The sequence below is a fragment of the Xyrauchen texanus genome, chromosome 18 (genome assembly GCF_025860055.1).
Source record: "Xyrauchen texanus isolate HMW12.3.18 chromosome 18, RBS_HiC_50CHRs, whole genome shotgun sequence".
Classification (NCBI taxonomy): Eukaryota; Metazoa; Chordata; class Actinopteri; order Cypriniformes; family Catostomidae; genus Xyrauchen; species Xyrauchen texanus.
This window is the reverse complement of record NC_068293.1, coordinates 44514116-44540461: the sequence shown is the minus strand read 5'-3', so window position 1 is coordinate 44540461 and position 26346 is coordinate 44514116. Positions and strand designations below refer to the sequence as shown.

At 41.8% G+C, this 26346-nt stretch overlaps 1 protein-coding gene across 1 annotated transcript in view; it reads right to left on the bottom strand.

The window, feature by feature from the left end:
* Positions 1–1115: 1115 nt before the first annotated feature.
* Positions 1116–26346, bottom strand: part of LOC127658916 (neuroligin-4, X-linked-like) — a 30051-nt gene continuing 4820 nt past the window's right edge. Inside the window, exons 2-6 of the mRNA XM_052148485.1 lie at positions 19754–20459; positions 16868–17020; positions 9087–9272; positions 4698–5487; positions 1116–2805 (exon numbers count right to left, since the gene is read on the bottom strand). Coding sequence (XP_052004445.1) covers positions 1929–2805; positions 4698–5487; positions 9087–9272; positions 16868–17020; positions 19754–20156 — 2409 coding nt within the window. The 5' untranslated portion in view covers positions 20157–20459 and the 3' untranslated portion in view covers positions 1116–1928. The remainder of the gene's footprint in view (positions 2806–4697; positions 5488–9086; positions 9273–16867; positions 17021–19753; positions 20460–26346) is intronic.

The window sequence follows — 26346 nt, the reverse complement described above, 5'->3', positions numbered from 1 at the left end:
GATGTATGACACTAATAAAACTCACTTTAGAAATTTTTGGGGGAAAACACTAAAGGCCCTGAACAGGGCTGGACTGTGAAGAGAAATTGGGCTGGGATTTTACATTGAGGTTTTGGTTTTGAGCCAAAATTTCTTGGTGGGGTTTGAGCCAAATGTTGATGAGCTGGGGTTAGGGGTTGGATTGGGGGGTGGGATTGGTTGGGTTTGAGCCAAATGTTGTTGAGCTGGGGTTCGGGGTTGGATTGGGGGGGGATTGGTTGGGTTTGAGCCAAATGTTGTTGAGCTGGGGTTAGGGGTTGGATTGGGGGGGATTGGTTGGGTTTGAGCCAAATGTTGTTGAGCTGGGGTTAGGGGTTGGATTGGGGGGATTGGTTGGGTTTGAGCCAAATGTTGTTGAGCTGGGGTTAGGGGTTGGATTGGGGGGGATTGGTTGGGTTTGAGCCAAATGTTGTTGAGCTGGGGTTAGGGGTTGGATTGGGGGGTTGGTTGGGTTTGAGCCAAATGTTGTTGAGCTGGGGTTAGGGGTTGGATTGGGGGGGTTGGTTGGGTTTGAGCCAAATGTTGTTGAGCTGGGGTTAGGGGTTGTATTGGGGGGATTGGTTGGGTTTGAGCCAAATGTTGTTGAGCTGGGGTTAGGGGTTGGATTGGGGGGATTGGTTGGGTTTGAGCCAAATGTTGTTGAGCTGGGGTTAGGGGTTGGATTGGGGGGATTGGTTGGGTTTGAGCCAAATGTTGTTGAGCTGGGGTTAGGGGTTGGATTGGGGGGGTTGGTTGGGTTTGAGCCAAATGTTGTTGAGCTGGGGTTAGGGGTTGGATTGGGGGGATTGGTGGGGTTTGAGCCAAATGTTGTTGAGCTGGGGTTAGGGGGTTGGATTGGGGGGGTTGGTTGGGTTTGAGCCAAATGTTGTTGAGCTGGGGTTAGGGGTTGTATTGGGGGGATTGGTTGGGTTTGAGCCAAATGTTGTTGAGCTGGGGTTAGGGGTTGGATTGGGGGGATTGGTTGGGTTTGAGCCAAATGTTGTTGAGCTGGGGTTAGGGGTTGGATTGGGGGGGGATTGGTGTGGTTTGAGCCAAATGTTGTTGAGCTGGGGTTAGGGGTTGGATTGGGGGGGGGATTGGTTGGGTTTGAGCCAAATGTTGTTGAGCTGGGGTTAGGGGTTGTATTGGGGGGGTGGACGGGGGGGTGTCTGAGCCTAAAGTTGTTGAGCTTGTATGGGGGGTTTGATCCAAAAGTGGTTGAGCTGGTGGGGGTGTCCTTTTATTCATATCGCGACACCATTTTGTGGTGAGTATACTTCTCCGTGAGTAAAGCAGGGCCTTTAGAATGAACTGCACCCACTAAAATCTTAGTTTATTTGTATGTGATGTCTGTTTTTTAGCACCTGATTCACTTAAGGAATTATGCAAATCAGGTAACTGCACAAACACGCCAGAAAGTTACCCATAAAAGTAGTTACCCATCTTGCAGGCCGGTCTGTGTGCTAGGTTGTGAAGGATAAGTTGCTCTGTCATACTTTACTGGGACTGTACAGCATCACTTCAGTACTGTGAAGAAGACACCTGAATTTTTGGATTACAGTGTGTCCACAATTTTCAAGAAATTTAATTTCAGTGCATCACTAAGAAACGCATGTCTTCACAAATTGTCTTACATGTTAAATCAGGCAGTCAGAATGCAAATTATATATCTTCATGTATTCAATAATGTTTGAGGGCTCTTTATGCCTGACGCTTGTTTCGTTTGAGCTTCAGTTGCTGTACCATGAGTTGCGAAAAGTTATTACATTCACTGTTCACATTATACAGGTTAATAAGTGTAATGTTACTTAATTCATAAAAGAGTCCGTAACAAAATAACACATTCGGTGTTTGTATTCAAGCACCTGAGTGCGCTCTTTTCCTGTAAATAGTCTTTCACTTGCACCGAGTTATACCCGCGTCGTAGAGTGTCCGTGTGGGAGACCCGCGCAACTCGGAGTGCTGTTACCGAATGCGTTAAAGGGGTGATACGATGTTTGAATGCCACCAAAAGAACTGGGAATCATAGTGATAGTGTTTGGCGTCACGAGCGGGATATCGTCAGGCGAACGTCGCAACGTAAGCGCGTAATCGGGAGGACAGGTTAGGCGAATCATGTCATGACCTTGCAGCGAATCGCAATCGTGGTCGAGATCGTGGTCGAGATCGTGGTCGAGATCATGGTCAAGCTGCTTCATCTGTAGGGACATCAGTTCCTCACTTGGGACACGAGTAATGTCGTTAACAATGTTTCTTGGAGGACTCAGTCGCCGACTGGACTCATAGCGATGTTTGTCTTTCTTGTAGTAGAGTGCGGCGAATGCCAGGATGTTCAAGAAGAGCAGAGAAGCGCCAACGGCAATCGTGACGCTCAACTCGGTCGAGTAATCTCTCGCCTCGATGATAACAGTCCCATCGCCTTGCTCGGTCTTCTGCTGGTCCGACATCTGTTTGGTGTTGGCTGGTGGGATGGCCGGATGGCGCGTGGTGGAAGGCCAGAGTTTGGACAAACGCTTGGTGTATGAGAATGGCGTCGTGTCCTGCGGTGGAATTTTGGTTGCTGTTGAAACATACTGGAAGAGTTCATTGATGTTGTGTAAGTGTGGCACGAGCTCCAACCAGAAGGCGATCTTGGTAGCTCTGTAGTGGTCACGAACACGAGGCTTCAGGCCGATGTGCAGGTAGAGCTGGTCTTTAGGGTTGTACTTAGACCATGCCACCTCCTCGAAGCGATTTGGTTTAGTGTGGATGAATTTTGTATCTTGGAGAACTGGTTGATTTGGGTCTCTGTAAAACAAAACATATTTTACATGAGCAAAGTAACTTCTATGCAAACGTGCGTCGAGTATCATTGCAGCCTGTAATGTCCTAAAGAATCTAAAGAGACCGGCATTATGGCATTAGGCCAAATCATTCAAAATTATTCCCTTATTTGTTCACCAGTACATGGGACCATCCCAAAACTGCACACTAACATGCTCAATGCTCTGAACTTTGCCTAAAATGGTTGCAAATGCGACAGAAAATTAATAATTGTGACAATAATATAAAATGTAGTCGCATTGACGGCAGTCAGGAACAATTTGTGTGCATTCATATGCAGTTGTCAGATATAATTTTGTGACCTACTGAATTACATTTTTAGATGTTATTCCAGTGTGACTTAGGTCGCTTTTCACCCTGTCAATTGAGATGAGCTCGCTGCGTGCAATAACAAACACCGTGAGCCATAATATCTGATTAGTGAACAAATTACTCTTTGAAAGGGATCGTTTTAATGAATCAGCCGAAAACATTTACAAAATGGGTTTGATCTCACTAGATCAGGTTAGCAGTTTGAATCAGAATCACTTTCTCAGCATATCATACCATATCATTTCACAAGCCATCAGTACGTTTTCCACTAGGAGCACTCGGGAGATTTCAAAATAAGAGTCACTGTAAAATGTTGTTTAAATCGTCATTTTTACAGTCGTTTTAGGGTTATATGGTTTCTTGACATTACATCGTCATGCCACAGAGTTGTAAATTTAGCTATGACTTTCCACAGATGCAGTTTGTAAGTGATTTTATCACAGTAAAATCATGTTAACAAACATATTATTTATGTCTTATGTCAATACTTTTGAAACAGTATTTTAATGTTTACGGATTGACCCCATTGACTTCCATTGTAAGTGTCTCCCTGGAACACACATTTGTGCTTTTTTAAAGAAAAGGAGGGACAATTTGTATATTTCAGAATATTCCTTTAAGAACCAAGGCGATGTAAACTTGAACAGGATGATTTGTGTAAATTGTTCTTATTTTGTCTTGCGGTATATATGTAAATATCTGTTATGTAGTTTATGAAGGGTGGTACGATACAAAGCAAAAAATCTTTTATCTCTTATATTTGTATTCTGAAAGGGGTATGTAATCTTATGAGACACAAGGAGGATGCAAACTAATGCACGCAATATATATATATATATATATATATATATATATATATATATATATATATATATATATATATGTATCCGTTTTGAAAACTATCGTCTGATTAATCCATTAACAGTTGTCTTTATTTTCTTTTACTTTCTCTCTTGCTTCATTTCAACCATCTAAATCAAGCAATTCTGTATTTTGGCAACTAAAACATTTATTAGGTTCCTTAATATTTCAGTATAGGAGGCAGTGGCTCCATAGCCATTTGTTTAGTCTTGAGTCCTGACGCTGTGGTGGTGAGTTGACCCTTACCTACAGTAACTGATTTTGGAAACGCAGGCAAATATTTTGTTGTGGCAAGTTTGAAAAACATTTAAACTGTTTAGGTGCTGCAGACCACAGCATATAAAGAGTGCAAATGAGATGGTAAACTTTCTGTCCCATGCACACACACCCACACGAGGGAGAGAGAGAAAGAGAGCGAGAGAAAGAGATGCATATTTAATCACATGATTTCAAACATGACCTGCCAAGAATGCCCAAATTAGCTTTCCAGAGGGTCTGCATTCATGGGGTCTAAGAACCCCTAGCCCCCAACACCCCCAGTAATTTGCACCATGATAGACTTTCTTTATGCAAGACAACTAACAAGTACTATAGGTGCCTACTCGCCTAGCTATACATTAAGTCTGTTTCATTCTTTGGAAGTTTATTTAGATGTTCTCTGTATAAATAAATCGGACACTCACCCAGTTTTGGCAAAGTTAGTCCAGTAAGTCATGACCACCGCACTCAACATAATATCATTTTTGGAAAAATTACAGTTGAAGAGATCAGTGGGTCCAATCATCGGAATTCCAAAAACATATGGAAGTTCATCTCCATGTGCCGAGTCGGCCCAGGCGGGCTTCATCTCACTCTGGCAATGATGATAAAATGCGTAAAAGTACGTTGGTGATCCGTACTGCGCATGCAGGTCTGCTGTAGCCACGGCTGGCGCCACCCACTGGTGATCTGTAAAAAGTGCAACCAGCGTTTTCCGTCGCATCTCAGGATTCTCCCTGTCCGCCCAGTCCGTGTACATGAACTTTATGGTTTCTCGCATGGTGTCCTTACCTTCCGGATAACCGTAGAGATGATCAACAAATTCTGACACTGCAAACTCAAAGTCGCTGCTAGTTAATCTATCCTCGCTGTCTAAGATCCCGTCCACAAACTTGTACCCCTCGCCCTGATTCACGCCCAGCATGATGTCATAGTTGAGGAACTCTCCTTGTTCCATGAGGATCTGAGGGTCATCTGGAATGACATCTCCATCGATCACGGGGCCGAAGGCGATGTGGTATTTGGCAGGGGTGATATTCTGCTCGATGAGCTCTTTGTAGTTCTTGTTCTGGAGGCACTCCACCAACTCAACAGTGTCATCTTCATTGCAGCCCACCTTCTCGGCGAGCATGCGGGTGTATTTGACGGGCTGGTAGTTGACAGCCCAGCTGGAGAGAGCTGTCCCGCTCTGAATGATCGCTTTCTGAAACAGGTCTGGAACCCAGAAAGAGGAACAGAACAGTTTGTGTCACAGAGAATTCAAACATTCAAACTGAGATTTAAGTACTATGTAGATTAGTTAAAACAGTCACAGCAATTCACAGCTTTTCGACACCTAACGGTCAAATTAAGCTATTAGTAAAGTTTGATTCATGTCCTCTTTTTCTCTTTTTTTTCCTTGTATATCATTTGTTTGGACTGCAAAGAAATGTAAGCGTAGAATAGTTCTAGTGGGAAGACTAGCAGTTGTACATCATCGCACCATTAGCGGGGTAACTCCCAGCCAATCACATGTCAGCCATTGCTTTAGAAGTCTGCTCACAATCTATCACATTGTTGTTTCAATGTGCTAACACGGCAACCTCCTCCACCCCACCACCACCTGTTGAGTCCCGTCCTGCACGGGGGTAGGCCCCTCGCCCCTACCTCCTATCTCCGGCAGGATATGACCTCCGCCAGAGAGACACATTAAATTTCTGTTTTATATTCATCCAATAAATGTCATCTTAAATTTCAGTCAAGTCTGCGATTCTTCCCGATAGAACTGATTTTGTCCATAAACAAAGTTATGTATTCAAATTTTGTTTTTAGTAAAATGGGTATTTTGTTATGCGGTGTGACTGTCCTCATCATCTGAAATACAGAAACGAATGAATATGAAAATGAACAGTGTGAAAAGAAATACTGTTTAAACATGTTGTCATTGTGTAACGGAGGTCTATTTAAAATAATAATAATAATAATTTGGTCATGCATTTCAGTTAACTTAAAGGAACATTTTGGGTTCAATACAAGTTACGCTCAATTGACAGCATGTGTGGCATAATGTTGACTACCACAAAAATTTATTTCGACTTGACCCTCCATTTCTTTAAATCTGTGTTCCAGTGAGACACTTCCAATGCAAGTCAATGGGGTTTAATCTGTAAACATTAAAATACTGTTTCACAAGTCACAAGACATAAACAATATGTGTGTTAACATGATTTTACTGTCATTAAATCACGCACTGACCACATCTGTGGAAAGTGATAGACAATTATACAACTTTGTTGCCATGACGACGTAATATCGACAAACTCAAAAACCGATTTAAAACCTATTCAGACGGGATTCGTTTTACATGGGGACCAGGGCTGGACTGGTAATCTGGTATGCCGGGCATTTTCCCGGTGGGCCGTTGCACTTTGGGGCCAATCAGGGGCGGATTGGCCATGGGGAGAAACCAGTGGGCAGGTGGGTCGGCCGCGAAACGTGCAGGGTGCTGAATGGGCCGCAATAAGCTAAAATGAGCCGCCACGTTATGCAGATCAGACCACAAAAAGCCGCCGCGATATGCAGAAAAGGCATGCGAAACACCTTGAGCCCATTAAACATCACTGTTTCTCCAGCTCTCCGAGTGTCTGAAGTGGACGTTGATCAAGAGAAGACGTGCTTCACAACTTCAGGTAACGCTGGCTGTTGCGTTTGGACCGATGCATGTTTTCTCAAGCATTTTATGATGTCGAGTGTTTATTTACCCATGTAAAAAAAGAAAGAAACAAGCATGTTTTCTTTTGGTTTGGATAATTAGAAAGGTGAACAAGCATGTCATTTTTTCTGATGTGATTAGAGTGCAGGAAATTGTGCTGAGTCCCACATTTCGGATCGTTCTGTGAAATAAATCATGTGAAATGATTGTCTGTATTTGTAAGAGTGTAATGTAGGATTCGGCTCGTTAATGTCACCAGTTCTGTTGTATTTAGTCAGGTGTTCCCATCAATGTCTTCTTCTAATCCCAGATAGAGTATGTGATTGTTTAATATTTCCTGCTTAAAAATATTAGCACAATACATTTACTAATAGGTCAGTTCCATGCAACAACAGTGTGTAAATGGACATTAACAGTAAATAATATACATGTCTGCAGTAATTATTACTTTACAGATGTCCGGAAAACTAATCCCATCCAAATAGGGCTTTAAACAACTTTATATCTCAAGTTTAAACAGAATAATTAATGTAAGTGCTTTTATAAAATTATAAGCGTCACATTTCTGCCTTTAAACCCTTTAAAAATGTACCCCATTGACTTCCATTGTAAGTGTCCCACTGGAACACACATTTGTGCTTTTATAAAGAAACGGAGGGACGATTTGAAATTCATTTTTGTGGTGATCAACATTACACCATAAATGCTGTCGATTGAGTTTAGCTTGTATTGAACCCATCTGACTCCAATCCGAAAACTCAAATCTGATCCAAGCCACATTCATAGGTGGTTTGGAATCTGATAAAAAGTTTGTGATTTGTTGTGCACGATGGGTTGTTTCTTTAGGGTTTGCGACAAGCAGGGTCATAGCCAGGTATTCTGGGTGCCCTGACTCCATATTGCTTTGGGCCCTTTAACTATTAAAAAATACCATTTCATATGTGTTGTAGGCTCCCTTGGACCTTTGGGCCACCTAGAGTCATTCCCATCTTTCACCGCACTTGCTACGGCCCTGGCGACAAGACAACATATAGGCTACTGTGACAACATATAGGCTAAGTGAGTTTACAATGACCGTTTTATTACATCTTTAAGGCGCTCCGACAGTGGAAGATAAAGTCTATGAGGGGAACAGACGAATGGAACACACCCATTATGTCATGTATATGTTACAGGGCAGCCAAAGCAGTGAAAACTTGCTTTACAATAATACAGACATTTGCTGTACTCACCAGGGCTGGACTGGTACTCTGGCATATTAGGCATTTTCCCAGTGGGCGATGCACTTTGGGGCCGATCAGGGGCGGACTGGCCATGGGGAGAACCCAGTGGGCAGGTGGGTCGGCCGCGAAACGTGCGGGAAAACTAATGGGCCACGACAAGCAGAAATGAGCCGCCGTGTTATGCAGAACGGGCCACAAAACGGCGACGTGATATGGAGAAAATCCCGGGCCGAATTCTCTTCCTATTCCGGCCCTGTTACTCACCCAAAGAGATCCGCTAAGGTGCGGTAGCACACACCAGCTGCGAGACGCCACAATGCAAAAAGGTATATACGGGATGCTTCAGCATTTTGAGCGCTTCAATACAGTACGGGGACCCTCTTCAAGAGTCTCGTTATCTGGCCCTTTTATGCTTCAAACCGGGACACAAAGCCATTAATATGGGACGTTGCGCTGGCCGCTAAAATACAGGACAATAAGCATCCCGTCAGCAAACATTGCATATATGCCACCCCATCCCTTGTCTGGGACGATGTGTTAATATTTTGATACTGCCCTCATGAAAAGCATCCATTGTAAAACATTCGCACATGGTGAACATATGCAACTTTGCATCATTACTATGGCAACCAGTGGTGTAACAACCAGCAGTGCAGCTGCACCAGGGCCCGGGGAGAGATGGACGCCCGAAAGCAGATGCGGACTGGCCATCGGGTGAACCAGGAAAGTGGGGTTGGACACGAAACGGGATCACAGTATGCCAAAGTGGGCCGCAACATGATGAAGTGGGGCACAATATACATGTCCATTTGTCAAGTACCCATATATTTGTAAAAGTGTTAAACTGCACCAGCATATCTCCATATAAACCAAAATTCAGCATGTGTAAAATCCTCTACCTTCAGAATAGTGTGAGAGGGTGAGTAAACTGACACAGGAAGCTCCAGCTCCAGAACCGAATATAGTCACTCTCTGTGGATCTCCATTGAAGGACTGAATGTTCTCTTTGACCCATCGGAGAGCCTGAATCTGATCCAGAAGACCATAATTTCCTTTTGCAGCTTGATCACCAGTACTGAGGAACCCTAAAACACAAGATATATATGATCATGAAATTCTCTCCCAGTCAGGAAGTGACATCATTTCTGTGGGAAAACAAAAGGACAAACATCAGCGAGTTTTAACAAAAGTTTTGATTTCTGAATTCTTTAATGTTTTGATAAATGAGTTGGTTTTGTATTAGTCTTACAAGAAATAGAAGATTATAAGTTATCTCTATTCAAAGATGGTTAAAAATATAAAAATAAACAAATTACAATTGTCCATTATTTCCATTCGATTCCATTCAAGTCAAAACAGCTGAAATCACTTACTGCACCTTTACACACACTTTACACAAGAGCACAAAGGCATATTCAAGGGCAATGCGTTGTCAAAGGGTGGTCCGGTTGAACACACACAGCATGCGCTCTTGAGTTACTGTGGTGGGAACAACCCTCAGTCCTCAAGGGGGCGATAGAGTTACCTTCAAAAGTCAGTGTCATTAAACTGGGCGTGTTATTATTCAGGTAAGTTGCTATTAGGGGGGTAAAAATGCATTGATGCATCACGGTGCATCGATCTATCAAATAAATTCTGATGCATTGATTACGAATTTAAGAACCGATTACTACATTAATACCCGTGTGACCGTATCATATTACACAAGCCTTCTCACAACAGACACAGAGTGGAGCATGTGAGATTGAAGGGAAAGAAAGCGCACTTTCAAATATAGTGGATGGAATGATGGATGAATGGATGGATGTAATGATGGATGGATGGATAGATGGATGGAAAGAGAGATGGATGGATGGAAAAATTGATAGATGGATGTAACGATGGATGGATGGATGGAACGATGGATGGATGGATGGATTGGAACGATGGATGGATGGATGATGGGACAATGGATGGATGGATGGGACAATGGATGGATGGATGGGACAATGGATGGATGGATGGATTGGACGATGGATGGATGGATGATGGAATGATGGATGAATGGATGGGACAATGGATGGATGGATGGGACAATGGATGGATGGATGGGACAATGGATGGATGGATGGAATGGATAGATGGATGGATGGATGGATGGATGGATGGATGGATGGAATGACGGATGGATGGATGGATGGAACAATGGATGATGGATGGAACAATGGATGATAGATGGATGGAACGACGGATGGATGGAACAATGGATGGATGGATGGAATGATGGATGGATTGATGGATGGAACAATGGATGATGGATGGATGGAAGGAAGGATGGATGGAACAATGGATGTATGGAACGATGGATGGATGGATGGATGGATGGATGGAAGGATGGATGAACTGATGGATGGGTGGATGGATGGACAGTTGATTGATTGATGGATGGATAGATAGATGATTGATTGGAATGATGGATGGATGGATGGATGGATAGATGGATGATTGATTGGAATGATCGATGGATGGATGATTGATTGGAATGATGGATGGATGGATGGATAGATGGAAAGAGAGATTGACTGATGGAACAATGGATAGATGGATGGAATGATGGATGAATGGATAGATGTAACGATGGATGAATGGACGGATGGATGGAACAATGGATGGAATGATGGATGGATGGAACGATGGATGGATGGATGAATGGTTGGAACAATGGATGGATGGAATGATAGATGGATGGATGGATGGATGGATGGATGGATGGATGGATGGAACAATGGATGATTGATTGATGGAACAATGGATGATGGATGGATGGAACGAAGGATGGATGGATGGAACGATGGATGAATGGATGGATGAATGGATGGATGGAACAATGGATGATGGATGGATGGAAGGATGGATGAAACAATGGATGTATGGAACGATGGATGGATGGATGGATGGAAGGATGGATGGAACAATGGATGGATGGATGGAACGATGGATGGATGGAAGGATGGATGGATGGAACAATGGATGGATGGATGAACTGATGGATGGGTGGATGGATGGACGGTTGATTGATTGATTGATTGATTGATTGATTGATTGATTGATTGATTGATTGATTGATTGATTGATTGATTGGAATGATGGATGGATGCATGGATGATTGATTGGAATGATGGATGGAACAATGGATGGATGGAACGATGGATGAATGGAACGATGGATGGATGGATGGATGGAAGGATGGATGGAACAATGGATGGATGGATGGAAGGAACAATGGATGAATAGAACGATGGATGGATGGATGGAAGGATGATGGAACAATGGATGGACGGGTGGATGGATGGCTGGATGGATGGATGGATGATGATTGATTGGAATGATGGATGGAACAATGGATGGATGGATGGATGGATGGATGGATGGATGGATGGATGGAACGATGGATGGATGGATGGAAGGATGGTTGGAACAATGGATGGATGGATGGTACGATGGATGAATGGATGGATGGATGAACTGATGGATGGGTGGATGGATGGACGATTGATTGATTGATTGATTGATTGATTGATTGATTGATTGATTGATTGATTGATTGATTGATTGATTGATTGATTGATTGATTGGAATGATGGATGGAGCCGAGTTGAGCTTTCTGTGTCATTATTCAAAACTGTTTCCATCCATCTGACCAAAGTAAGTTTAATGTTGTTGCCTTCTTCCCAAATTATGATACATTATGTTATGATTGCTTTTGTATCACCATAACATTTGTTATTTCCCCATAAAACAGTTTAACCATGAATAGAACTCTTACATAACTTCATGTCTTAAAGAAATGTGATTAGTGGGCAGACATTGGCTGTGAACAAAAATCTCACTCGTTGATTCACTCTCTTTAAAGTGAATGCCACAGAATATAGGGAGCGATTGTTCTGAAGGGAACCAACAAGTTGATTAGAGTCACCTGTGATTGGTCAATGACACGCGGCAGCTGTGAATATATAAAACATTTTTATCTTGCGTTGTGTGCCGCAAACAGTCCTGCACGAAAATGTGATTGGATTCTCAGGAACAAGTTTGACTAGCCACATGCCTGCCGTCTCTCTCACGATCCCAGAATGAATGGGGAACTCATGGTTACCACGTCCCGCATATTACCGCCTAAAACAGAACGTTTTCATTCTTTGACTCTGATTAAACATGGAACATTCAATCTGTCAATATGAGCACAAAATATGAGCTATAGCGCCATGTCCATCATGTCCCGTGTTGATTCGATATGTTACGCATCATTTCCCATTACAGGACGATCCCGTATTTTAGGGGATGGGTGGCAGTCCTAGTTGAGAGTGCAATGCATGCATACATGCATCGTGTTAAGAATTGCGGTCTGACACATTTTGGAACGCAACAACTTACAAAATGTAGTTTGTGATGCTAGAAGCATCTGCGCTCACTAAGGGTATGTTTCAGTGCACCATTAAACACCCGTTAATGCATATTCACTTGCATGTAGAAGTCGTTTTGCTAAAAGCAAAGAGTGAAATGGACTTTTAATTTATTTATTGAGGAGCCCCATCCATCATGTTTCCATATTATAAACAAGCATCTCTAAGATCCAGTGCATTATTAATTCCAGCACAGTGCAAAAATAAGACGCGGTATTGCTGACCTTCACCCGTGATGCATATATCAGCTGACTCCAGGCCAGCATTTGATAAAGGTTAATTGAGGTTCTCTGTGATGTAGCACTTTTGACTAGGCAATTTATTCCTGAGTAATAAACACGATGGTGTTGTTCCCCATCCTTCCATGAGCCCAATAACACAAAGGTTTCAGTGTTTTACACCTGCTTGAGACGAATCTGCCAATCTACCAAAGCTGCTAAACAATGTTAACAACGAAAACAACTTGCTCTCACCAGAGAATTAATGCACAGTTGAGGTACTTTGAGTTGCCAATCTAATGTTCTGTTGTAGTTTAACTATTTCAAGAGTTGCTAGTCTGTATGATACGTTGTAATTGTGACTATGTACAGTATAAAATTATTTACCAAACTAATTACATTTATTTTTAAATGTTTGAGTTGGGGCGGTGAAGAATAGTTCATTTATAGTAGAAAATGACTTAAACATTGATCGATTTCTCACCCACACCTATCATATCGCTTCTGAAGACATGGATTAAACCACTAGAATCGTATGTGAAAGTGAAAGTGTAGATTTATAGTAGAAAATAACTTAAACATTGATCGATTTCTCACCCACACCTATCATATCTCTTCTGAAGACATGGATTAAACCACTAGAATCGTATGTGAAAGTGAAAGTGTAGATTTATAGTAGAGGTACTTTATAGTATCATATCACTCCTAAAGACATGGATTAAACCAAAGGAATCGTATGTGAAAGTGAAAGTGTAGATTTATAGTAGAAAATAACTTAAACATTGATCTGTTTCTCAACCACACCTATCATATCGCTTCTGAAGACATGGATTAAACCACTAGAATCATATGTGAAAGTGAAAGTGTAGATTTATAGTAGAAAATAACTTAAACATTGATCTGTTTCTCAACCACACCTATCATATCGCTTCTGAAGACATGGATTAAACCACTAGAATCGTATGTGAAAGTGAAAGTGTAGATTTATAGTAGAGGTACTTTATAGTATCATATCACTTCTGAAGACATGGATTAAACCACTGGAATCATATGTGAAAGTGAAAGTGTAGATTTATAGTAGAAAATGACTTAAACATTGATCGATTTCTCACCCACACCTATCATATCGCTTCTGAAGACATGGATTAAACCACTAGAATCGTATGTGAAAGTGAAAGTGTAGATTTATAGTAGAAAATAACTTAAACATTGATCGATTTCTCACCCACACCTATCATATCTCTTCTGAAGACATGGATTAAACCAAAGGAATCGTATGTGAAAGTGAAAGTGTAGATTTATAGTAGAAAATAACTTAAACATTGATCTGTTTCTCAACCACACCTATCATATCGCTTCTGAAGACATGGATTAAACCACTAGAATCGTATGTGAAAGTGAAAGTGTAGATTTATAGTAGAGGTACTTTATAGTATCATATCACTTCTGAAGACATGGATTAAACCACTGGAATCATATGTGAAAGTGAAAGTGTAGATTTATAGTAGAAAATGACTTAAACATTGAACGATTTCTCACCCACACCTATCATATCACTTCTGAAGACATGGATTAAACCACTGGAGTCTTATGGATTACTTTTATGCTGCCTTTATGTGCTTTTCTGAGCTTTAAAGTGCTGATTCTAGGTATTACATTACTGAATTCAATACTAAATTTCAAGCACTTTAAGGGCCTAGCAGCAGAGAAATTTTGATATTTGACGGGTCGTAGAACGAAAACAATGTTGCCAATTTTGCCTCAGAATGGTTCGTCATTTATTTTGGTTTGCTATATTTAGAAATTGCATATAGTGTCCGATCCCTACTGAAGAGCATCTCAGGATGAAGCACCTTATGAATTTGCTTGAGAGATTGAACAGAGCGTGCAGAGCTGAAATCGACACAAAAGTTGGCGAATTTTAAGAAGTTTAATTATATGAGTTTTCAATTATTTAACGTTGTTTTGGTCACTCCATAGTTCTTATTCTTCCATTACATTTATTTCATAGTTTTGATGACTTTACTATATTTAAAATGTAAATAACTAATAATAGTGATAATGAAGAGGAACCTTCACTTAAAGAAAACACACAAAAATTAAACATCTTCTGAATAAGCAAATAACAAATAATCTGATGAACCTCATATGCACAGATCTTTGATTAACATAAAAGATAAACCTGTTTCTGTCTTGCTTTGCCTTCATGATCCTCATAAAATGAGTTCTTATAGACCTAATTCACAGTAGCACCATATTTAATTCAAGACAGAAATGAAAATGAGGCAGTGATAGATTTACTGTCTCTTCAATGGGTTGTTCTGTTGTTTAACCTTCCAATTCTGTTTGGGTAATTATTCAGATTTAATAAAAATGGTTTGGTTGATCTGAGCGGTTAGAAGACTTGGTGTCACTTCCTCCATTTGCCATGTGGACACACAAAAGAATTTGACTTAGTTGAAGTGGTCGTATATTTATTTATTTATTTTTTTCAAAAGAAACACCTTTGCTGTTGTCGGTCAAAACTGACCTACCATAGGACATGAATGGGGAAAGACTAAAAATAGAGAGCAATATTTTTTTCTTCATTTGTATTTCTCTTGTCAAATACAATATTTAAAATTGCCACAATGCAGAAAAAAAACACAGAAATGGTGAGACTATAAAACATGCAGAGTGCAAAACACACACACACACACTCACACAAAAATGACACTGTAACAGAGAGCTTTTTTATTTTGTCAAATAAAATCAGTAAATCAGCCACTACAGAACACACACACACACACACACACACACACACACACACTCACACACACTCACACACACATACTCACACACACACACACACACACACACACACACTCTCACACACACTCCACACACACACACACACACACACACACACACACACTCTCACACACACATACACACACACACACACACACACACACACACACACACACACACACTCTCACACACTCTCACACACACATACGCACACACACACACACACACTCTCACACACACATACGCACACACACACACACACACACACACGCACACACACACACTCTCACACACACATACTCACACACACACACGTAAATTAGTAAGTCCATAACACACCCACAATGCAGAACAAACATCCACACTCATGGAGGCACACTAACACACACACACACACACACACACACACACACACTCTCACACAAACACTCACACTCACACACACACACAATCACAAACACACAACAAAGAACAATGTCTGAGTGTTCTTTTTTATACACTAATTGAATTTTCAGTCAATTTCTGTTCATTATTGCTTTTTTGTTTTATTTTTTTTTGTTTTGTTTTTCATTACTTTTAATTTACCTCAATTAATTACATTCTGATAAATGACTGGTAACAAAAAAATCTGCTCTTTGTAACACCAGGTCAGTTTGACTGTGAGCATTATATGACATTATTTGAAAAACTGGCAAAAAAAACAGTAAAACAAAAAGCAAATTCTAAACATTGTCAAATAATAGTTTGATGTCTAAATATGTATCCAAATGCATAACTTGTGATAAAATGTGAATTATAACACAGTCGGTGGCTGCAGAGAACACTGACGCCATCTACTGTCTATTATTGTCATTACATGATTTTCAAGCCATGTTATTTTTATTTATTCATACATGACACATTCTTCATGCTTCAACTTATAGAATTGTAGGTATTTAATGTTTTGAAGTGACATACATTCGCTTATTTGCATATGCAAATGAATGGTGAATGGAGAAATGTGTACACCTGTACTAACACCTGTAGTATTTCTGGTCAAAACTAACCGCTAACTAGATATTAAGCAGTCCTAAATTGAATAGGAGTGTTGAATTGGTGTTTAAATCACTGAGTTGATGAAACATTACAACAACAAAAAAACATCTTATAAAATATATTGTGGAAATGAGGGAATGTGATATAACTGAAAAAGTCTATTGTCTCCAAATACTCTAAACATCTTGTATGACTTACCTAAAGCTCCTAACCTGTAGTTGACTGTGATGACAATGACGTTTCCGTAGCTGGCAAGAATACTGCCATCGATCATGTTACCGGTGCCCTCGATGTACGATCCGCCGTGAATGTAAACCATGACTGGCTTTAATCCAGTGTCGGCCTGTGAATCTGAAAGAAAACAAAACAAACTTACCGGTAACACAACTAACAACAACCTCTGTAATGCAGTCTTTATACTTCATAAAAATTGTATAAAATAACTTATAACCAGCCGTTACTCTATTTCCAAGCCATAATGTAGCCTAAAGTGGCATTCACACTGACAGCTACTTTGTCGCTGCATGTCGCCAGTGACTAGCGGTTAGGTCGCTAGTGGTGTGTATGGAGACCTAACCGCTAGTCACTGGTTTCTTTGCCATTAATATTATTATTAAAATATTAGGATCACGTGAGCTCTACCATCTTCTCTCATATTGGCTGTCGCTCCCGTCGCTCTTCATTAGCATAAAGTTAAACATTTCTCAATTTTGTTGCATCGCTAGACACGCCCACATCCGGTCGCCAATGTTCGCCGTCGCTCGCGTTGCCAGAAGTCGCCAGCTCTCATTGAAAATGAATGAGATGAGGTTGTTTTGACGCTGAATGACGCTAGCAGTGTGAACGCAGTTTAACACTTTATCACGTGGTCACCAGAACTCCACAGCGCCCCCTCATCTTTTCCAACAGGTCATATATGGTACTGCAACCAGCCCTCACTGAGGCCTTTTGGGCGAGAAATGAATCTGCTCCTCTTGCTGCCAAACTTAGTCCCAAACCCAAGGTACCTACAGCGTTAGTTCACATTAGCAGCGTGTGACAGAGCATGAACACGACGAGTAAAACAGATGAACGTGTGTGTGACAGTGTTTTGTTTCTATTGAGAACCTTATTAGATTATTAGGTCTAAGAATCACCGTCTCCGTCTCCTTCCTGGGATTCTTCCATCACACTTAACATTCTAAAACAACCACACCTGGAGTCGCGAGATTGAATCCAGGGCGTGCTGAGTGACTCCAGCCAGGTCTCCTTAGCAACCAAATTGGCCCGGTTGCTAGGGAGGGTTGAGTCACATGGGGTAACCTCCTCGTGGTGGTGATTAGTGGTTCTCGCTCTCAATGGGGTGTTTCTTTGTAATTGATAAATACCAAAGTCACTCCTGGACCATTTCTCCTAAGCTTGCAGCTGCAAGTGTTTCAGGTCATACTGCTTCCCATTAGGCAGAAGATTTAGAACAAAAACACTCTGAAACACTTTGGACAAGGTGCAAGAAATATCCTCATATAACACTTCTGAGGGGAAGGATAACACTTTATTTTTATAGCAACTTTTAGCAATTTAGCACAAAGTGCTTCCCAAAACATTAAATCAAAACACCCTCCGTAAAACAATGATGCATTCAGAGAAAGAGTGTGTTTGCTGGGTTTCCCAAGAGGCACTGATGAGTTGTTGATGTTCTTGTCTTTTATCGTTTCACAAAACCAGGTTGTCACTAGGGCTGTCACGATTATAACATTTGACTGACGATTAATAATCAAACAAATAATTGTGATTATTGCGATTAATCGTCTGTTTTACGGCTTTCTAGATTATGATTATAATTCTCATACAAATTGACCCTATACAGTCATTTGTTCACACTTAACTTTAAACCACATAATACAATAGGGATATATGGTTTCCTTTAAGGCTTTAAAACTTTGATATAAAAATAATAAAATAAAAAATCTTAATTTATATGCACTTCCAGCCTGCTTACCTCATCCCTCTCATGAGCGCGCATCACAGAGATGTACGGAAGCCAACATTGTAGTTAAAAGGTATATAAGTACTGTTTTGTCGACTGGAGTCTTGTGGATTATTTTGATGCACCCTAAATATGCATTTTGGACCGTCAAATAAAATGGAGTACATTCACTTGCATTGTTTAAAGGAGGAGGCCTGATATCTTAAATTCTGTTTTGATGAAGAAAGAAACTCAGGTATGTCTTGGATTGTCTGGGGGCAGGGCTGGACTGGTAACCTGGCATACTGGGCATTTTCCTAGTGGGACGACACACTTTGGGGCCAATCAGGGGCGGACTGGGCGTCGGGAGAACCGAGCGGGCCGATGGGTCGGCCGCGAAACGTGCTGAATGGGCCGTGATAAGCTAAAATGAGCCGTTGCGTCATGCAGAACAGACCACAAAACGGCGCCGCGATATGCAGAAAAGGACAGCGAACACCCGCCCCCTCCACCCTGAACAAGTTTTGGGCCAGTTGCTATGTAAAATCCCGGGCCGATTTCTCTTCCCGGTCCAGCCCTGAGTAAATGATCAGCAAATGGGTGAACTATTCCTTTAAGTAAGATTGTTGTTGATATGTTGTGTTGTTGAGCAGTTCTGAAGTGCATTCTATGTGTGGGTCTTTTAGTATGAGTCACATCTTAAATTTGAGCCACTGCGCCTTTTCAGTGCAGAGGCACCGGACTTCACCCCTGCAGTATTTCCTACAGACGCCTTTTAGAAATCATGTGGAGAGTGACTAGTCGACTACAGGCTGACAACATCGACTAGGTTAGTTGTAGTAAACTAGTCTATGCAACCCCTAGGGCGAATCAGAACCCCGAACCTCTAAAAACTAGAGGCAAAAAGTCACTACCAGACCAGTCAGTCTTTAATTAAAGTTCTTATGAGTTCATCTACTGAATAACAAAGTCCCAAGGCTGATAGTGTCAGTTGTAGAGATGAAATTACTACATGATGTTTGTAAAACGAGGCTAAAAAGACAACTAGGAATCTCACTAGGTTTTGCAAGAATCTAATATTTGGCCTGACTGAAAACATCTCCTCCAGCCCCCCAAAAGTAATAGCCAATAGGACGTACCTTCCTCCGTTGGCACGTAAATGTTGAGGTACAGGCAGTCTTCACTCTGGTCGTGCACATACGTGGCCACTGTGTCCAGATTGGTGGTAAACCAGACCGGCAGCATGTCGGTGAGCAGAAGTCTGTCCTCCAGATACTGTGGACACACGGGTGCAAACTGGGTGGCATTCTTGATGCCAGGCCAGGACGAGGGTGGCTCGGGTGCCTGAAACCTCCGCTCTCCAGTAGGGGGCATGGCATAAGGTACACCCAGATATTGCTCCACGGGGCTCAAGATCTCACTAGGCAATGCCACCCTCAATCCACGCAGTTTCCCATAGTTTGTGGTGACGGTGGTGTATTGTGCTTGTTGACAGCTGACAAGGGTAACTCCCCAAATCAAAGTGACAATTTGAGGGATCATTCTTAGATTAAGCGTTAGACCAAACACTGTGAAAGAAGTTGGTACCCAAACACAACCCTTCAGCCTTGATGTAGTCCAACCAACTGTGCAACTGCAAATCTGGTAATTCAAAGATCAAACGTCGTACAGAAGCTGCTTCACGTGGTCCTGGTGGACTCAGGCGAGCTCTTTCCATTGCTGGTCCTGTTGGGCTGTTATCCCTGACAGAGCGTTGGCTCTCGTGTTGACAGCTGGAGAGATGGTGTCTTCCATGTTTCAGTGCTGCAATTACTTCCTCATTTAATTCCAGTCAGCTTGAGTAGCCTGTGGGAAAAAGAGCAGACAGATTTGAAATAATGATTCAAGTGGATCACAGCTGGTGGGTTAGGTCGCAGACCCATTTATTTGTTTAATGGGATCAAAGATAGTAGGGAGAATAATGGTAAATGCAAATTATAAAATGACACAAACCATATGATCATGTATAAACTTCTGGGCAAATAATATGTAAAAAATGGGCCACACCCAAAATGGCAAAACATTAAGCTTTTTATGGTCTCCACAACAAATCATTGGTCAGGAAATAGTTTGTAGAAAAGGAAACAGGGAAATTCTTAAAAGATTTCTTAAAAGACTGTGGCGTAGTGGGCTAAAGCACATAACTGGTAATCAGAAGGTCACTGGTTTGATCCCCACAGCCACCACCATTGTGTCCTTGAGTAAGGCACTTAACTCCAGGTTGCTCTGGGGGGATTCTCCCTGTAATAAGTGCTCTGTATAATACATTGGTACTCAGAAGGTCACTGGTTCGATCCCCACAGTCACCAACCACCATTGTGTCCTTGAGTAAGACACTTAACTCCAGGTTGCTCCGGGTGGATTGTCCCTGTAATAAGTGCTCTGTATAATACATTGGTAATCAGAAGGTTGCTGGTTCGATCCCCACAGTCACCACCATTGTGTCCTTGAGTAAGACACTTAACTCCAGGTTGCTCCGGGTGGATTGTCCCTGTAATAAGTGCACTGTAAGTCACTTTGGATAAAAGCGTCTGCCAAATGCATAAATGTAAATGTAAACCAGAAAATCTGCCCCAAAAAAGTAAAAAGCATGCATGGTTTGCGGTCAGAAAATGTTCTGTGTCAGGCCAACTGTAGCTATTCTGAAGTTTACAAGACCCTAAAGGCAGAGAATATCCTTACTTCTCTATCAGCTATTAAGAGAATAGGTCAACGCTTTGAAACAGCAGGTGATGTTGCCAGAAAGAAAGGATCTGGAAAGCCCAAAGACTTTTCATGCAGGGACAGGGATGGATCATGGACCGGGCCAATGGGGGGTCCAGGGGTCCTTGACTGCCCGGGGGGCCCTGGGCTTTATGGATCTAGTTTGGTGATCCCCTCATTCAACAACTTTTGGTTGGAGGGGGGCCCTTGGAGACAATTGGCCCCAGGGCCTTTGCAAGTCATTATCCGTCTCCGTGCATGGATGACCACCTGCTGAAATGAACAGTTCTCAAAGACGGGACAAAAGCCTACAAATTTACATTTATGCATTTGGCAGACGCTTTTATCCAAAGTGACTTACAGTGCACTTATTACAGGGACAATCCCCCCGGAGCAACCTGGAGTTAAGTGCCTTACTCAAGGACACAATGGTGGTGACTGTGGGGATTGAACCAGCAACCTTCTGATTACCAGTTATGTGCTTTAGCCCACTACGCCACCACCACACGCAATACAAATGTTCAAGTCCACAGAAAACGAGACACTTTCCAGAAGAACAATAACCAGAAGGTTATCTAATGAAGGTTTTGTATCTAGAAGATGTGTTAAAAAGCCATTGCTGTCACAAAAACACTTCAAAGACAGAATGAAGTTTTTGGCAGAATATGGGAAGTTTGATTTAGAGTTGTGTGGAGTGATGAATCACAAGTGAGATGCATAGTGAAGCTCCAGAGTGGTTTCTTGGAAACTCTGGTGAGAAATGCAATCGTGACTGCATCTCTACCACAGTGAAGCATAGAAGAAGAGGTGTCATTGTGTGGGTAGCCTTTTCAGCTACTTCACTGTGAAAAATCAATGGCTGCTTTAGAGTACAGGAGAATATTGCAGAAAGGCTTGCATCCCACTATTGAAAAGTTGTTTTCTAAAGTGGAATGATCAGATATTATTTTGGTTTTGCACACACTGCAATAACCAACAAGAAGTGGCTAGAGAACAAGTCCATCAGGCTCATGTTTTGGCCAGATCAGAGTCCAGATTTGAACCCTATTGAGAACATTTGGTCTCATCAACTGTTTGAAGCATCAACATTGAGTGGAACAACATTAACTATTCTTTCAGTAAAAAGCTTTAAACGTTTAAAGAAATCAAAGGAAGGAGGGTCTGGGTATCTCAGGGAGTATTGACGCTGACTATCACACCTGGAGTTGCAAGTTTGAATCCAGAGTGACTCCAGCCAGGTCTCCTTAGCAACCAATTGGCCCAGTTGCTAGGGCGGGTCACATGGGGTAACCTCCTCGTGGTCGCTATAATGCGGTTCTCGCTCTCGGTGGGGCGTGTGGTGAGTTGTGCGTGGATGCCGCAGAGAATAACGTGAAGCCTCCACACGTGCTACGTCGCCATGGTAACGCGCTCAACAAGCCATGTGATAAGATGCACGGATTGACGTGTCAGACGCAGAGGCAACTGAAATTCGTCCTCCGCCACCCGGATTGAGGTGCTACACCACCACGAGGACTTAGAGCGCATTGGGAATTTGGCGTTCCAAATTGGGGAGAAAAGGAATCAAAGGGAAATACTATCCCACACTAAGTTACTTTATCAGTATGTTCAATTCTGATTTGTGGTTAAGACCATTAAAAGCTTTATGTTTTGCCGAACAAAAAAATCCCTGGTTAGGACTGCAACATAACCTTGTCAACATTTGTTGAGGAGGAACTTGTTTTTAAAGCAGATTTAAAAAGGCATAGCATCAGAGCTGTCCTGATATGAAGCGGAAGCTTGTTCCAGATTTTGGTGCCTACAATAGCAAATGCACGATCGCCCTTCAGTTTGTAGCGACAACGAGGAACTTTCAGCAGAATTTGGTCAGCTGACCTAGCTCAAGTTCAAGTCCTTTTATTTATATAGCACATTTAAGGCAAACTATTCCATAAAATAGGACCCACAACCAAAAAGGCTCTCCCTCCTCTGTGCTTTAGTCTCAAGTGTGGGACATCAAGGAGATATTGATCACCAGATCTCAGACTTCTAGGTGGATTGATAAAATCAATTCTAGCTTGAATTCTAGCAGCCAGTGAAGTGATTTTAAAATGGGGGTAACATGATCATACTTCCGACCTCCTTTGAGAAATTTTGCTGCTGCATTCTGAACTAATTGGAGTCGAGCTATTGGAGATTTGGAAATTCCACAATAGAGAGAATTACAGTAATCTAGATGAGAAGTGATGAAAGCACGAACTGCTATCTCTGAAAAAAGCGTTTAATTTTAGAGGGTAGGCATAGCTGAAAGAAACAAATATGTTTGTCAAATTTCAGCTGGCAATCAAACTGGACACCCAGGTTACGTACTTGAGGAATGAGAAAAGAATTGAGATTTCCGCAATCAGCGGAATCACTGACATCAAAATTATCTGTAGGACACTTCTGTCTTATCTCTATTCAAAAACAAAACGTTTTTGGCTAGCCAAACTTTTATTTCCTCCAGGCAAGCTAGAAGAGATTGTATTGCAATGTGATCATTTCATTTAAGCTGTAAGTAGATTTGAGTGTCATCAGCATAGAAGTGGTAGGAGACACCTACCTTTCTGCTTTCTGATAATGGAACCCAGAGGCAGCATATACAGAGAAAAAAGAGCTGGCCCTAGTACATAGCCCTGTGGCACACCACAGGTAAGGCTGGCCACAGAAGAGGTACATTTGCCCAGCTTAACAGAGAATGTTCTATCAGATAAATAGGATTGAAACCATTTAAGAACATTCCGTTTTAAGCCCACACAAGATTCTCGTCTGGAGAGTACTTTAGTAGGAGAGTAAGGGACAAAAAGGTCACAGAGATATCAAGGCGCGAGACCAGATTGAGCATTGTATACATAGAGAGGATTTTTAAAATCCAATTTGAAATCCAAAAACTAGATGTATACTGTAGGTATTGCACTGAAGAGCCACATGAGTCACATGCTCTTAAAGGAATATTCCAGGTTCAATGCAAGTTAAGCTCCCATTGACTTCCATTGTAAGTGCCTCACTGTAACCTCGATTTTTGCTTTTTTTTTAAGAAAAGGAGGGACGAGTCGAAATGAATGTTTGTTGTAATCAACTTTATACCACAAATGCTGTTGATTGTGCTTAACCTGAATAATTGAGCCTAGAATATTCCTTTAATTATATTGCATCTTTGGACTCCAAGAATTGAGATTTTGACAATGCTGTTTTTATTACATAACAACATAATGGATTACTGGGTAATTATTGGTCCATGGGATTTAATACTTTGTCATTAATCATCATTTAAAGTATGTTTATCTTTCACCAATATAGCACAACAAAATGAAGCCAGGGACCTCTGGTTGATGAGTTGACCTCCTTTATTCTGTACATCTCCAGATAAAGAGGTAGGTAACCAGATTGTGACCAACTACACTCACAGAAAGCTCTCTATTTTCTCACCACTAAAATGAATGAAATTTCCAGTGCCTCCTCTGACAGGGAGAAAATCTCAGGTTCTCTCATAACAAGGACGTTTATAAATCATGCAAGCTCATTCAGGAGTGATCTACGAATGCTCAAGCCTATTAACAAAGCTGTCGGCCGGACACCTGCAACAGTAGATGCTGTTAACATGATCTCATCTGTGGCTGACTTACAGAATGGTGTGTTACATCACAAAGGTACAATGAGGTGAATCAGAACAAGCAGTTTAGTTACTGTTATTGTTAGTAACAGTAACTTCTCATTTGTTATAACAGGGCTCACATTCAACAACAACAACATACATAGCTTTTTAACACATAAAAATAATAATAATTTTGACAGCTTTGGGACTCTCTGATCACTGTCTGGTTTATCGGCTCCCAACCTACAAGCAGAATCTAAAATCCGCTAAACCTGTAGTTAAGACTGTAAAGACGTGTACAAATGAAGCAGAGCTGGAACTACAAGCCTGTTTTGAATGCACTGATTGGAGGGTTTTTGAAGCTGTAGCCACAGACCTGGACGAGCTCACAGATACTGTGACATCATACATCAGGTTCTGTGAGGATATGTGCATCTCTAATATGACATTTTTAGAATTCAACAATAACAAACCATGGTTTATAGGAAAACTCAAAACTCAGCACTGCCAAAGAGGATGCTTACAGAAGTGGGGATAAAATATTGTACAACCAGGCCAGAAACGCTCTGTAGAGAGTCAACTATTGGCTGAATGTGTTTTACTGCAGGTTTGAGAAGCCCAGTCTCACACCCCACACCCGCTCTGACCTTCACTTCACACACACACCAACACCTCCTGGAACCCCCCTCCTCCCACTTCCTGCTACTCCACCTGCACTTATGGTCTGTGAAGAGGATGTGTGCCGGGTCTTTCAGAAACAAAAGACTAGGACAGCTTCAGGCCCAGACAGTGTCTGAAGTTCCCTGCTGCTTCAAACGCTCCACCATCATTCCGGTCCCCCAAAATCACAGGACTTAAAAAAAAAACTGAAGGGGGTGCTAGACCCCCTTCAGTTTGTTTACTGAGCAAACGTGTCTGTGGATGATGCTGTCAATATGGGACTACATCATATCCTGCAACACTTCGACAGACCTCGGACTGCAAGGATCCTATTTGTGGACTTCTGTTCAGCGTTCAATACCAACATGCCTGATCATCTCTCAACCAAACTGACCAAACTCTCCGTGCCAACCCCAATCTGTCGATGGATCACCAGCTTTCTGACAGATAGGCAGCAGCTAGTGAGACTGGGGAAACTCACATACGGGATCCTCACTATTAGCACTGCTGCTCCTCATGGATGTGAGTCATTCAGGTACCTGGGATCTACCATCTCTCAGGACCTGAATTGGGACACCCATATAGACACCATTGTGAAGAAGGCTCAGCAGAGGTGGTACTTCCTTTGCCAGATGAGGAAGTTCAACCTGCCACAGGAGCTGCTGGCACAGTTCTACTCGGCCGTCATTGAGTCTGTCGTGTGTACATCTATAACTG